This window comes from Lissotriton vulgaris, chromosome 1_1, assembly GCF_964263255.1.
Source record: "Lissotriton vulgaris chromosome 1_1, aLisVul1.2, whole genome shotgun sequence".
Lineage (NCBI taxonomy): Eukaryota > Metazoa > Chordata > Amphibia > Caudata > Salamandridae > Lissotriton > Lissotriton vulgaris.
Window position 1 is genome coordinate 1,455,094,391 of NC_141685.1, and position 13,468 is coordinate 1,455,107,858.

The window sequence follows — 13,468 nt, forward strand, 5'->3', positions numbered from 1 at the left end:
GCAAAATGAAGACGATTAAATACTGTACATTTTGTACATCTAGTGCACGATAGAGAAATGTGTGAATTGTGGGAGACCTCTCACCGTTGAACGTATACTGTTAGTGGTTACACATGCATCTTTCGAAAGCTCTGCAAATCCCTTGTTTCGTAGAAGGCAATCTTCTCTTCTCATCTGCCTATGAGAAAAATGTTGCACGTTAGACAGTGAATACAACTATGCCAGTTTTTAGCAGTCATCACATGGCAACAAGTGCAGCATTATGGATAGGCAAAAGGGACTAACAATACTGGTTTGTCAATTGTATGCAACACTCATGTGGCCTCAATGATGTCTTTCTTACTGTGCAACAAGCTGCGAGGTAACATGGGCAAAACAGTAGAAACTGATCTAAAAATGGTTATATGGCTCAGGCTAATTTTCCAAAGATTAGAGTAGGAGTAGATTAGATGACCCTAGGGACCATCTAATAAATTAAAACTAAACTCTGTCTAATGTGACTGCTGTACATTGGACACAATTTGGACTAGTTACTCTGTCACAACGATTCATGTTGTACGTAACTGTTTTTTCAATCTTCCTTCCTGGTGAAAAAAGTACAACTAGTAAAATAGGGGGAGGTGTGCAGGCATCTAAAAAGGTGTACTTGCTTTTATAGGTGCACAATCACTACCAACCACCAGTCCAGACGGGGCCAGCGGCAATGCTAATGCCATCCAGGAGGGGACAGTGGCTGCGGCACCTGCAGGAGCACCAGTGGGGGAGGAAACATCAGCGGTGGGCGGTGGTAAGTTATATTCATTACTTTTTTGCATTACTAGGTGGAAGGGGAACATTTCCCTCACTGTGCTATGAGACTTACTAAGAAAGTATGAATTTGAAGTTGTACTGGACAATATACAATGGTTGAAGAAGACACCCTTTGTAGCATTACCAGTTTGAGTTGAGTAAACAAGGCATCTTCCATCAGACTCCAACTCAGCTGTGAAACTTTTGGAGAAGACTAAAAGTCAGATCAGATGACCTTGAGGGATGTGTTGAACAAAAAGGGAAAGAAGTGAACTAGGGTGGAAGGAGGAAGGACTAAAGAGATGTAATAATAAGACTAACTACCATAGAAGGATATTTTGGAAGGTTCATTCACATGGCTGATATGAATCGGATGCATGGGTTGTTAAAGAATGGGTAGAACTGTAAGGTCAAAGAAAATGCAGGCCTGGTTGGGCAAAAGAATATGGGTGCATGGATACAGTGGCTAGCAAGAATCATGAGCGGAGTTTGATCAATGAAACCCAAGGCAAGGAAGGAGTGGACGCATGGGTGGTTGCTGGTGAAAGTGAAACCAGCTAAGCCGATAATAAAGAATGATAGACATTTACTTTTAATGGGTGGATGCACCCTAAATGTATTTGTATATTCATCATAGGTGAAGACTGTCACTGAAGCAGAGTCTTACTTTGAAAAAATAAAAGGATATAAAAAAGACTTTGTTCTTCTTATGTGTACTCAAGGCCACCCAGTACTAGGGCAAGTGTAATGCCGGAAAAAACTTCAACAAATGCTACAGGCAGGGGAAGCAGGAGGACAGATAGATAGATACTAAATGTTGACACCAATTGTATGTACTGAGCTTGGTAGTGCTACTATGCCACAATGTACTGTTGAATTAATTATGAAGAGTTTCAGTTACAATTCTGTTTCTTTTTTATAGATACTCATACTCCTTCCTCAAAACCATCGCGGAAGGAGTTGGCAGCCAGGGCCCAGCAAAGGAAACTGCAGGCCATTGTGGAGGAGTACCGCAAGCTGGTGGCTGAGGCTGAGGAGGAGAGGAAAAGGCGGCAGCAGCAGCTGCTGCCTCTTCCAATGCGTATGGCCCCAGCAAGGCTCCACCTGCAGGAGTACGGCGCTGCGGCCAGGCAGCCGCTCACCGCCGGCATTTAACATCTGCCACCCCCACACACAATGGATGCAAATGTAGGTGCCGTGCATTTCGGCAAAAACTTCTCCTCCGGATGGCCAAGCTGGAGGACCAATTAGAGGAGCGCGTTAAGATCATTGTGGACAAACACCTTAAAGCCGCCAACTGTATGGACCCGGACCTGTTGATTGCCCCTTTTTTATACTTTGTAGGTGGGTGGGAATTGGGTGTTGGGGTTATTTTTGTGGGACATCTTTGGACTTGGACATTGGTTGGGGTTAGGGTGGGGATAGGGGTGGGATAGGAGGATATTTTTATACTTGAATAAATGTTATTTATTTTCAACTTACACAGATATGATATGATGTTGTTTGTGGTCGGGTTACTGTTGTACATCACAAGGTTTACTCTAGATGCAGGGCAGCAGCCAGTGTTTGATTGAAATACTTTATTAACTGACCACATGTGTAACATGCAAACAGATAGATGCTGTGCCCCTCACTCAGTTATATTTGTCCTATTAGTACTACCAGCCTCTCCTCCATTATACCTCCCAGCAAACTTCTCTTCTTACCTGTGATTGATGATGATTACATTTGGCACCACAAGGGCTGCATGGTTTCCCAAGACAACAGAGAATATGCTGTGGTTGTGTGATAGTAGTAGACTAGACTCCTAGACACTGGCACTAGCATTGGAAAACAAAAACAAAGAGACAGTCATTTGCCTGAGAAAGAATGTGAAGTAGTACATAATACGGACAAAAAATACAAACAATATTGCAACTGCTAAACGAACTCAAAGAAATCAATGGTGTCGGGGACTGAAAAAGTAGAAGAAGATAACTGTAGTTGCGTTGGAGTCATTAAAACACAATACAAATCGTAAACGTAAATGCTCTAAAATTAAATTCAAACAATGCCAGCAATGATTTACATTTATTCATTGGGTCACTTTGGGAAATGAATTGCATTGTACACTATTATATAAAGTGAGCTTGGGTGAGCATGCAGAAGAAGATCCTCGCCCTGCCTCGTTGACATTTGATTCCATTAGAGTTGGTTTCACCACATCTGCCCAAGCAAGCGTGTGATCAATTGTTGGTGTATATTTAATGTGGTAACATCACACCTCAATATAAAACCACACATCCCGTGGGAAAGAGAGTTAGGGTTTGATGAATGGATGGGTACGGGGGTTTGGGGAAAGGTTTGACAAAGAAAAACAGTACATATGGAGACAACAAAAGCAAAACAATGAAGACGATGATTGGTGATCCACAATTCCCCAATAAATGTAAAGTCAATTAAGAACGACGAAATGGATGCACGATGAAGGTTTATTATTAACTGTATGGTTAATAATAAGTGGTAATTACTTAACTACTACTACACGATTCAAAGGAAGTGCTTCTTATGATATGATATGACTTTTGCCTAGGCTGTATGCCCTCTGAGAAACCGTAATACCTGTTGTAGCTGGCTGAAAGCTAGCCAACAAAATTGAGATACTTTAAAACATAACAAGATTTATTGCGCTCGAGCGGGTACACCACCTCACAGCTCCATGTGGCTATGAGGAAAGTGGACAACTTACAAAGTCATAGACAGCCTTATATACTTTTGTGCTGGAATAAGTGTAGGTGGGAATGGATATGACAAATCAGCAACTGCCAAGGATGATTAACGACCCCGGGACGGTCCCACGTACTAGTCAGGACCAGTCATTCTGGAAATATGTATACATGGCATGTGAAACACAAATATAAAGATGATTCACTAAATCACATCTGTCATCAGTAATTGTGTGGCCCATAGAAATAAAGCAGAACTATGCATCACTTGTGCCAAGTATAAACATAGACAGGCCTGTGGTTACAGAGTCAGGCGCTCACTTGATTACTCAATCGGATATAGAACAAAAGGTTACATCTTCTTGTGTCAACAGTAATTTGTCTCCATCGGCAGTATTTAGTTAACTGTAATACATTTGGCATTACTTAGATAGGAAAGTTGAGCAAATGAGTCATTGACCTTTAAACAATACACCCTGCTCTACTTGTGCGTCATAAAGTGAAGTGCAAACATATGCTCTGGGGTCGACTGGTGTATTAACATTTCTTTGTGCAGATGAAGCGGCCACACCATATGTGCTGAGGTGGCAAGCTAAAGAGACTAATACAAAATGGTGTCTGGGAAACAAAATGGAGGAGCTTTCGTCCATTACTAAAAACTGTATTTCCACAATCGGCCCTTTGGACGCAAGGTCCAACATTTTGTTGCGGCCTAATGCACATGTTCATATATGGGCCGGCTGTTACTATAGTGGGCCTCGCTGCGCTCATTGACGTAATCAACAGTATTTGCGTCAGAAGGGTTATTATCTGAGATATCAATATCCATCAATTGTTGGGTTACAACATGCCTCATATTAAGAGCATTGGTCACAGTCACTGGGGGCATTGGGGGTGGTTTTAGCAATCGCCCCAAACACTGGCAACACATGGGCAGACAATTAATGAGAACACAGCACCCGATTACCACAAGGAAGATAGCCACTAGAAACATCCCTATCTTCCAGCCCCAAGCAGACAAGGCATTCCAAATGGAACCTACAGGATCCCAGGGGCCAACATCACTATGGGCTTGGGCACCTATATCATATAGCCTTTTGACAGCCTGTCTAACCGATGTTGATGAGTCAGGAATATACGTGCAGCAAGAGGACCCGATCACTCTACAGACTCCACCCCGTTCTGCTAACATCATGTCTAACACAATCCTGTTTTGAAGAGAAACTAATCTGAGAGCCTTAAGCTCAACTGTGATGTTCTCAATTATGCCTGCTGTCTCTTCGATAGTAGCTTCTAATAGACGGGACAACCTGCGTATGTTTCTGGAATTTATGGCAGGGCCATACCAAGGAACAAAGGCCTTTAGTACATCACCAGCTATCTCAGCCGCTGTATCTCCTTGATCAACACTCCTCCTACCCCTCAGAGTTCTGGATGCTTTATTCACTTCTGCAGTACTTTTTACAGACATTGCTGGTGTTACAAGACCCAGGTGACAACAGCCACCCCAATTCACTGGTAGCCATATATAGGCCCTGGAACCACAAATGAAATAAACTGAGTCACCGATATAGAGTGGAACAGTTATTTCCTGGGAAGACACTTCAAATGTCATATTGCAATTGGTACTATTCCCCATGTTGGCGGTACCATTGCTCCTAATACATATACTCCCAAGCACACTACGCTGCCTCATTTTCAAAAAGGGTATCTCTCTGGTGTCCCTATGGAGCGGAGGTGTGCTATCATTTTTTACCAACAACAGTGGGGTGAATATGTTAGAAAATGGGAACGTTGCATTTGGTAAAATAACTTCAGAGCAATTCCCTGACTGGAGAATGTCTTTATCATAATGGGTGTACACGGAAGCAGTTGATGTTCTAGTGGTAGAACGGGAATTTACTAAGCTGCTGAAGACCCCTATTAGCTCAACTTTCAGCATTGCAATGTGTAATGCATAACAAGATGCTTCAAATGGCAAGGGTACTTGGAGAAGGGGTACACCTTCGTCTACATAGGCTGGGAATTGCATACAGATCCAACAATTATTTTTATCAATTACTTGATGGGTCTGATGAAGTAAGGTAAGGAAAGAATTATGACGCATCTCCTCTCTTTGGTCCATATCCTCTGGTGGTACTGTAACTGAGGGGACAAAGTCAGAGGGAAGCTCTGATGGGGGCGGGGCTGTTTTTGCAATAGGATGGTAGAGCTCTAGGAGATATAATAATCCAATGACCAAAGACATTATGCAAAATAACATACAAAATATGCATAGTTTGGAGTACCAACGCCCCCTTTTGTTCACATTAAGAGTGGAATATGTATCCTCAATTTCTAGTAAAGGAAGATGTCTTGTTATTCTTCCAAACGGAAATACCATTCGTTTCTCAGAAGTTTGATTTATACAATCTCACAAGTGCGGCAGTTCAACAGTGTTCGTTATAGGCCTCACTGTTACAGACCTTGCAATTGGTAGTATTAACACAAATTCGACCTCACACTCTCTTCTCCTCTTGGTCTCTGGGCTTCGGAGGTATTCCTTTATTCTCTTTTCGGATCAGAGTCGGCAGTGTCCTTATTTTACTAACCTCACTGCACAAGTTAGTCCTTTAAAGTTGGCACTGTTCAGTGCGTGGCAGTTGGTGCTTGCTCCGTCCTAAGCACTCTTCATCTTCCTTGGGCGTAGATTGTATCCTGATGCAGCCTGTTGGTCATAAATGCGTGCAGGAATGCAGTCACCAGTCCTTCGGTCAGAACGGTCCTCTTCCGGGGGCAGTTTTGGCCAGAACGGTGGTGCTCTCTTCACATTTGATAGATGAATCCAATTTTTGTGTCCGTCACATCGAATCGCCGTCTGTGTGACTAATAAAACTTGCGCTGGCCCTTTCCACCTGGGCTGCAGTCTGTTCTTACTCACAAAGTTTTTGGTCAGGACCCAGTCCCCGGGTTTGATGTTGTGTACTTCTCCTTCCAGAGGCGGGGACCATGTGTCTCTGACCTGTTGGCGAATGGTAGACAGGGCAGAAGTTAGTTCTTTACAATAATCCAACAAAGCAGAATGCGTCAATTCTTGCAACTTTGGTGGAGAAGCAAACCCATAGACATTTGCTGGTTTCCCCATGACCAGTTCATATGGAGAAAGTCTGTTTTTGGATGTAACAGTTGTCCTCATGGAGAACAAGGCTAAGGGCAATGCATCTACCCAGCTGAGAGTGCTTGATGCACATATTTTTTGCAGTTTATTTTTCAATGTAGCGTTACAGCGTTCCACAAGCCCTGCTGCTTTTGGGTGATAAACTGAATGAAAACTTTGCTTTATCCCCAACCCTTGGCAGACTAGGTCCATTATTTTATTCGAAAAATGTACCCCGTTGTCACTCCAGAGACTTCTGGCCAAGCCATAGCGGGAGAAGTACTCTCTCAACAACATTTTAGCTGTGCTCAATGCGGTGTTGTCTTTTAAAGCGAATGCCTCCACCCAGTTACAGAAACTACATATAACGACCAAAACATATCTTTTGCCATTGGCAGGGGGCATTTCTATGTAATCCATCTGTAGGCATTCAAAGGGGTATTCTGGCAATCTGAAATGACCAGGTGGTACTTGTATTCCCTTTCCCACATTGTGGAGAGCACAGGTCATACAGTTCTTGGATAATTTTACAGCTGTCTTCCTAATGTTTTTGTTGACCCATATCTTTTCAATGGTATTTGTCATTCCATCAGCCCCCAAGTGTGCGGGACCGTGAACCATGTGAAGCATAGGTAGGAGAAAACTGTCGGGCAGGACCCACTTTTTCAAATGTCCCAGTGTGTGCATCCAAGCCCCAAAGTGCGTGTCAAAATAATATCCTTCCTTAACCCACTGCTTCCTCTCATCTTCACTTGCAAATTCTTGAATGTCTTTTATCTCTTTGTAGGGATCAATGTTTGTCTCCTCCTCATCAGTTTTTGACACTACATATGTTAAGGTGTACTCATTCAACGCAGTGTGTTTTGCTGTTTCATCGGCAAAGGCGTTTCCCTGACCTACATGGTCTATGATTTTCTTGTGTGCGCTACACTTCATGATGGCCAACTTAGTTGGTAATGCAAGGGCATTTAGCAGTCTTGTGATCAAGGTGCCGTGCTGTATTTTCGCACCTCCAGATGTGATGTACCCCCTTTCGGCCCATAATCGGCCGAAGTTATGTGCCACCCCCCATGCATACTGACTATCAGTGTAAATGTTTACGGCTAAGTTTTCTGAAAGCTCACATGCTCTAGTTAGGGCAATCAACTCAGCTGCCTGAGCAGACATCTGTTCTATTTTACATGTTTCAACAACTGTTTTATTAGTTGTGATTGCATAGGCTGCGGAGGTAGTTCCATCTGGTCTCTTTAGACAAGAGCCATCCACAAATAGTGTTCCATCAACTTTTTGCATTGGTATGTCTGTCAGATCTACTCGACCTTTCGTTTCAGTTTCAGTGACAATCACGCAATCATGTTGTACTTCATCCTGCTCCGAAGGGAGAGGCATCAGAGTAGCTGGGTTTATGGTGTTACACCTCTGCAAGGTCACATTAGTGGCCATTAGTATTAGCTCATACTGAGTCAACCTAGCATTAGTTAAGTGCTGAGTTTTGGTTTTATTCAGCAGTATGTCTACTGAATGAGGTACGTAAACCATAACTGGATGTCCAAGTACAATAGAGTCTGCCTGTCTTACTGCAGCAGCCGCTGCAGCAATATTTTTGAGGCAGTTCGGTAGACCTCTCGCTACCGGATCCAATGTTGAGGAAAAATAGGCACATGGTCTATTCTTCTCTCCATTTTTCTGGGTTAGTACAGCCATTGTGCACCCCTCTCTCTCATGTACGAACAGTGCAAAAATTCTTAGTGTAATCTGGTGTGCCCAAAGCAGGTGCATTGCATAAAGCAGTTTTCAAAGCCACAAAGCTATCTTGATGTTCTTTATCCCAAGGAACAGGATCTTCCACATCTTTGTGAGTTAAAGACAGTAATGGTTTGGCCAGGTAAGAAAAATTTGGTACCCATTGCCTACAAAAGGAGACCATTCCAAGAAATGCACGCACATCTTTCTGAGTTCTAGGTCTGGGAATGTTCTGCACTGTTTGTATTCTCTCAGATGATAATCTCCTCCCACCTTTCGACAGGAGATGACCTAAGTAAGTTACCTCCTGTCGACAATATTGTAACTTAGCTGGCGAAACCTTGTGTCCATGCAGAGCAAGAAATGCTAGAACATCATGCGTAGCCTGCTTACAAATGTCCTCTGTCTCAGCTGTGATTAGTAAGTCGTCTACATATTGCAGTAATACTGTACCTGGTGGCAACGCACAGTCATCTAATTGTCTCTTTAATGCCTGGCTATAGATGCTAGGGCTTTCAGTATACCCCTGGGGAACACGACAGAATTTATATGATCGCCCTTGGAAACTAAAACTGAACAAATACTGGCTGTCTGGGTGTATGGGGATACTGAAGAAAGCATTCTTCAGGTCTATTACTGTAAACCACTGGGCTGAAGGTGGTACAGATGAAAACATTGCTGTAATGTCAGGTACAACTGGGTATTGTGGTTCCACTATTTTGTTTATGGCTCTCAAATCAACAATCATCCTATATTTGACTTGTCCCGTTCCATCATAACGTTTAACCACAGGTAAAATTGGACTGTTACATGGACTGCTTGTAACTTCTTGTATGATTTCACGTTGTAATAAGTCTGATATGACTAATCTAATACCCTCCTCACCTTCTTTTGATATTTTATATTGGGGAATGCGAGGCAATCTGACATTTGGCTTTAATGTAATATGTACTGGCTCAATATCCATTTCACCTACATCATTTGGTCCATGTGCCCATAATTTTGGATCAATATCCTGCAGTTCGGGTGGTATGTCATGTTTGTCTGAAACCATGTATTGTCTGGACACGTCTTGTTTCTTACAAGTCAGATAGACACCATCTGGTGTACAGTATATAGTAGCATGCATCATTTTCAAAGCCTTTAAACCAAGCAAATTTAGCGAACATTTCTCTGTTAGTACAAATGGCATACTCCCTGTTATAGGACCAATTGTGAAATCCAATGGTCGCGAAATGGGGCTTGTGACAACAGCATTTGAAAATCCCACCGACTTATCTAATCTTCCCGAGAGAGGAACATGGGGGAGCAAGCGGTGGGAAATGGATGTGTTAGTGGCACCAGTATCTAGAAGAAATTTTCTCTCTTCACCTCCAACTACCATTTTTACATATGGGCCTGAAGAATCCACTGGTATCTGCACTCGCTCCCTGTCCTCTCCTGGGCATCCCTATTGCGTCCAGTCCTCGTTGTCATCATATTGTGCATAATCTTGAGTGAAATATGCATTGTTTCTGTTTCTATTGTCAAAATAATTTGTCTGCTCAGTGTCACTGTAATTTCTCTGCTGTCCTCTACCTCTCCCCCTGTCTACACGGGGAGTTGAATTTCCTCTGTAAGTGTTTGCATTATTTCTCATAGTTTGACCCTGGCCCTGTAACAAAGGGCACTCGTTCTTCCAGTGTCCCTCCTGATAGCAGTTAGCACATTGATTGTATCCTAACCCTGCTCTCTGTTGCGCCGGAGCTGAAACAGCTCGACCAACCCCACGACTACGTCCACCTCCCCTCTGAAAATTTGTACGTCCTCTTGACCTTCCTCTGTCAGGAAAAGCTTGCTGCATCAATGCCTTTGTTTTTAATTCCTTCATTTGCTTATCCTTCTTTCCCTTTTCTGAGTTTCTCTTATTCTCATAATAGCAAGCCATTGTAAATAACTCAGCTGGGTCCTTAGCAGTCCAGGTACTTTCGTATGTCTTTATACTGTCTGATAAGTCAGGTAAAATGTTATTAATGAACTGGTTAGCAAAAATGCGCTTTCCTTGTACTGTTTGAATGTCCTGTCCACTATACCCTTTAAAAACCTATTCTATTCTGCTGAAAAAATCAGTCACTTCCTCTCCCTCTTTCTGTCTACAAGCGGTCATTTTATCCCAGTCCACTTTTTGTCTAGGCAAAATTTCCTGCATGCGTGCTATAATGTGTCCGGGTAAAGCTTTTAGTACTGCTGGCACATCCTGTCCGGCTCCTCTACCAGTATCCGCAATCGTTATGGCTCCCCAGTTAATATTTGGAGAAACATGATCCCTGACTGGGCGCCATAGTTCTTGTGGTACCAGAAAATCGAATAGAAAATCGATATCTTTTAGTAGCATAGGTGTTAAATTAAGAGCGGATTCAAGGTTTTCATAAAATAATTTTGGATTACTTCTAGGGTCAGGTAACTCTTTTTTCAGGGCCAATAAATCTGCCCTAGTCCAGGGAGTGTGCACAAATTGTGGGATAGCGGCGAGATTTGCACCTCCTGGATTAGGAAGTGGATGTACCTCTCTCATAGGGTAAGCTGAAGCATTATCTCTGAGTTCTGGTCCTGGGCCATAATGTTGGTGGATATGTTTGTTAGTAGTATCACACATAATGGCATCTAGTTCTTTTTGGTAATGATAACATTCATTGAATGCATCCTTACATTGTGTGTCTGTTAATATGGAGTTTTCGCTATCCCTCCATAATTGTCGTAACCATCCTGGTGATTGTAAAAAAACTGTACCGTTGTCCATTATGAGATGACAATGGTTGAACAATCTATTTACCATACTATTAATGACAAAGTTCTTAGCTCTTAACTCCATTCCGTCAAATGTTTCCCGGGCTTCTATTTTAGTTATTTCCCCTAAGTCCATCCATTTTTGTGTCATTTTCTTTATAGTATCTTTCTCTGCAACACCTAATCGTGTGTGTCTAGCATATATGTCTGACACCCGTCTGTCCGTCCTTGGTGAACCAAGGTATGGGGAACTCAACCAATCGTATGGTCTGTGTGTATATACTGTGGGGGAATCACTTTGTGAAGCCAGTGGCGTCACTGGTGCAAGTGGTGTCATTGATATTGGAAGCGTCTTGCTGGAAAGTGTTGGGGCGGACGATGTTGCTGGGGTGTTTCCTACAGATCCATGTGTGCCCTGCAAACTATTAGTAGGAGAGGCTGTTTGTTGGGCTTGAGCCGGTACAACAGGGGCGGATGCTTGTTGGACCGGCACAGCAGGAGGGAGCACATGCTGTGTTTGTGGTGGGGCAACAATGTTAAGTTGTTGGCCCCCAATACCGGGACCTGGGGGAACAGGATTTTGGATATTATATGGGAGAGGCTTGTCTAACAAGTCCTCTAATACCTCATCGACAGGCGGGCAATTTCTTTTGTCTACTGCGACAAAACACTTTTCTGTTTTCATCCGAAATTCTCTGTCATGCTGTTCAATATTTTCATTTATCTTTATATCATTATATTCTGCTACTTTGGCCGTAGTTGTTTTATTCTTTTCTCTTTCCCTGTCTTGTTTTTGTTTCATGGCCCTAGTTCTAGCAGATTTCTCCCACGTTTGAAATGCCTCAAACATAGCAGGTCGGACTTTTCGTTCCATCATACATTGCTGTAAATACTGTAATTAAGCTAAATCAAAGGTACCATCAATAGGAAACTGTAATAGCTTATCTTTTTTTGTGTACTCATGCCATACTCTATTGTATAGGTTCACAGCTACTCCTTTTTTTATCATCAATATCCAACCAGGACTGTCTTCAACAGGGTTGGGGACGCTTTCGTCCAACCGGTAACCTGAACTTACACAACAGAACGTTTTAGGAATGCATTTCTTCATTGTTCCTATTATATTATAGTTATAACTATCCTTTTACCCTTTTAACCACAACTTATTCAAAACTTAGTTACAAAACTTCTTTTTATCAAAACATGCAACAGAACAATCTCACCAATCTGTGGTGTGTCCTTTAAATCGTCCGACTGTTGGTCTTCGGACAACACGTCTGTTTCAAAAGGGATCAGCTCGTGGACCTCTGCCGGGGAATCCTATGTCAAGAGGCCAGTCGGGACTTCAGATGGCAGCTGCTGCGGAGAAACGCTGTCTCCTTCGTGCAGGGGCCCCTACGATCATTCGGTCCTCAGTCGCACCTCTCAACCACGGACTCAGGTAGCCGTTGGATGTCCCACGGAGAGGTCCCACCAGAGTCGCCAGGCCTGTCGAAGTGGATTTCTTCTACCTCGCCCAGGTATGCTTACAAAGGAAGACCAGCAGTCGGAGGTAACTGAAACATAAAAAGATTTATTGCGCTCGAGCGGGTACACCACCTCACAGCTCCATGTGGCTATGAGGAAAGTGGACAACTTACAAAGTCATAGACAGCCTTATATACTTTTGTGCTGGAATAAGCGTAGGTGGGAATGGATATGACAAATCAGCAACTGCCAAGGATGATTAACGACCCCAGGACGGTCCCACGTACTAGTCAGGACCAGTCATTCTGGAAATATGTATACATGGCATGTGAAACACAAATATAAAGATGATTCACTAAATCACATCTGTCATCAGTAATTGTGTGGCCCATAGAAATAAAGCAGAACTATGCATCACTTGTGCCAAGTATAAACATAGACAGGCCTGTGGTTACAGAGTCAGGCGCTCACTTGATTACTCAATCGGATATAGAACAAAAGGTTACATCTTCTTGTGTCAACAGTAATTTGTCTCCATCGGCAGTATTTAGTTAACTGTAATACATTTGGCATTACTTAGATAGGAAAGTTGAGCAAATGAGTCATTGACCTTTAAACAATACACCCTGCTCTACTTGTGCGTCATAAAGTGAAGTGCAAACATATGCTCTGGGGTCGACTGGTGTATTAACATTTCTTTGTGCAGATGAAGCGGCCACACCATATGTGCTGAGGTGGCAAGCTAAAGAGACTAATACAAAATGGTGTCTGGGAAACAAAATGGAGGAGCTTTCGTCCATTACTAAAAACTGTATTTCCACAATCGGCCCTTTGGACGCAAGGTCCAACATTTTGTTGCGGC

At 42.8% G+C, this 13,468-nt stretch overlaps 1 protein-coding gene across 1 annotated transcript; it reads right to left on the minus strand.

Moving 5' to 3' along the window:
* Positions 1–4,206: 4,206 nt before the first annotated feature.
* Positions 4,207–5,877, minus strand: LOC147750667 (uncharacterized). The gene has a single exon (XM_086936681.1). It carries the CDS (start codon positions 5,875–5,877, stop codon positions 4,207–4,209), a length of 1,671 nt encoding a protein of 556 aa, XP_086792807.1.
* Positions 5,878–13,468: the final 7,591 nt, after the last annotated feature.

Coding starts and splice junctions, on each gene's coding strand:
- LOC147750667 (XM_086936681.1), bottom strand. CDS start 5,877: ATGGTATTTCCGTTTGGAAGAATAACAAGACATCTTCCTTTACTAGAA.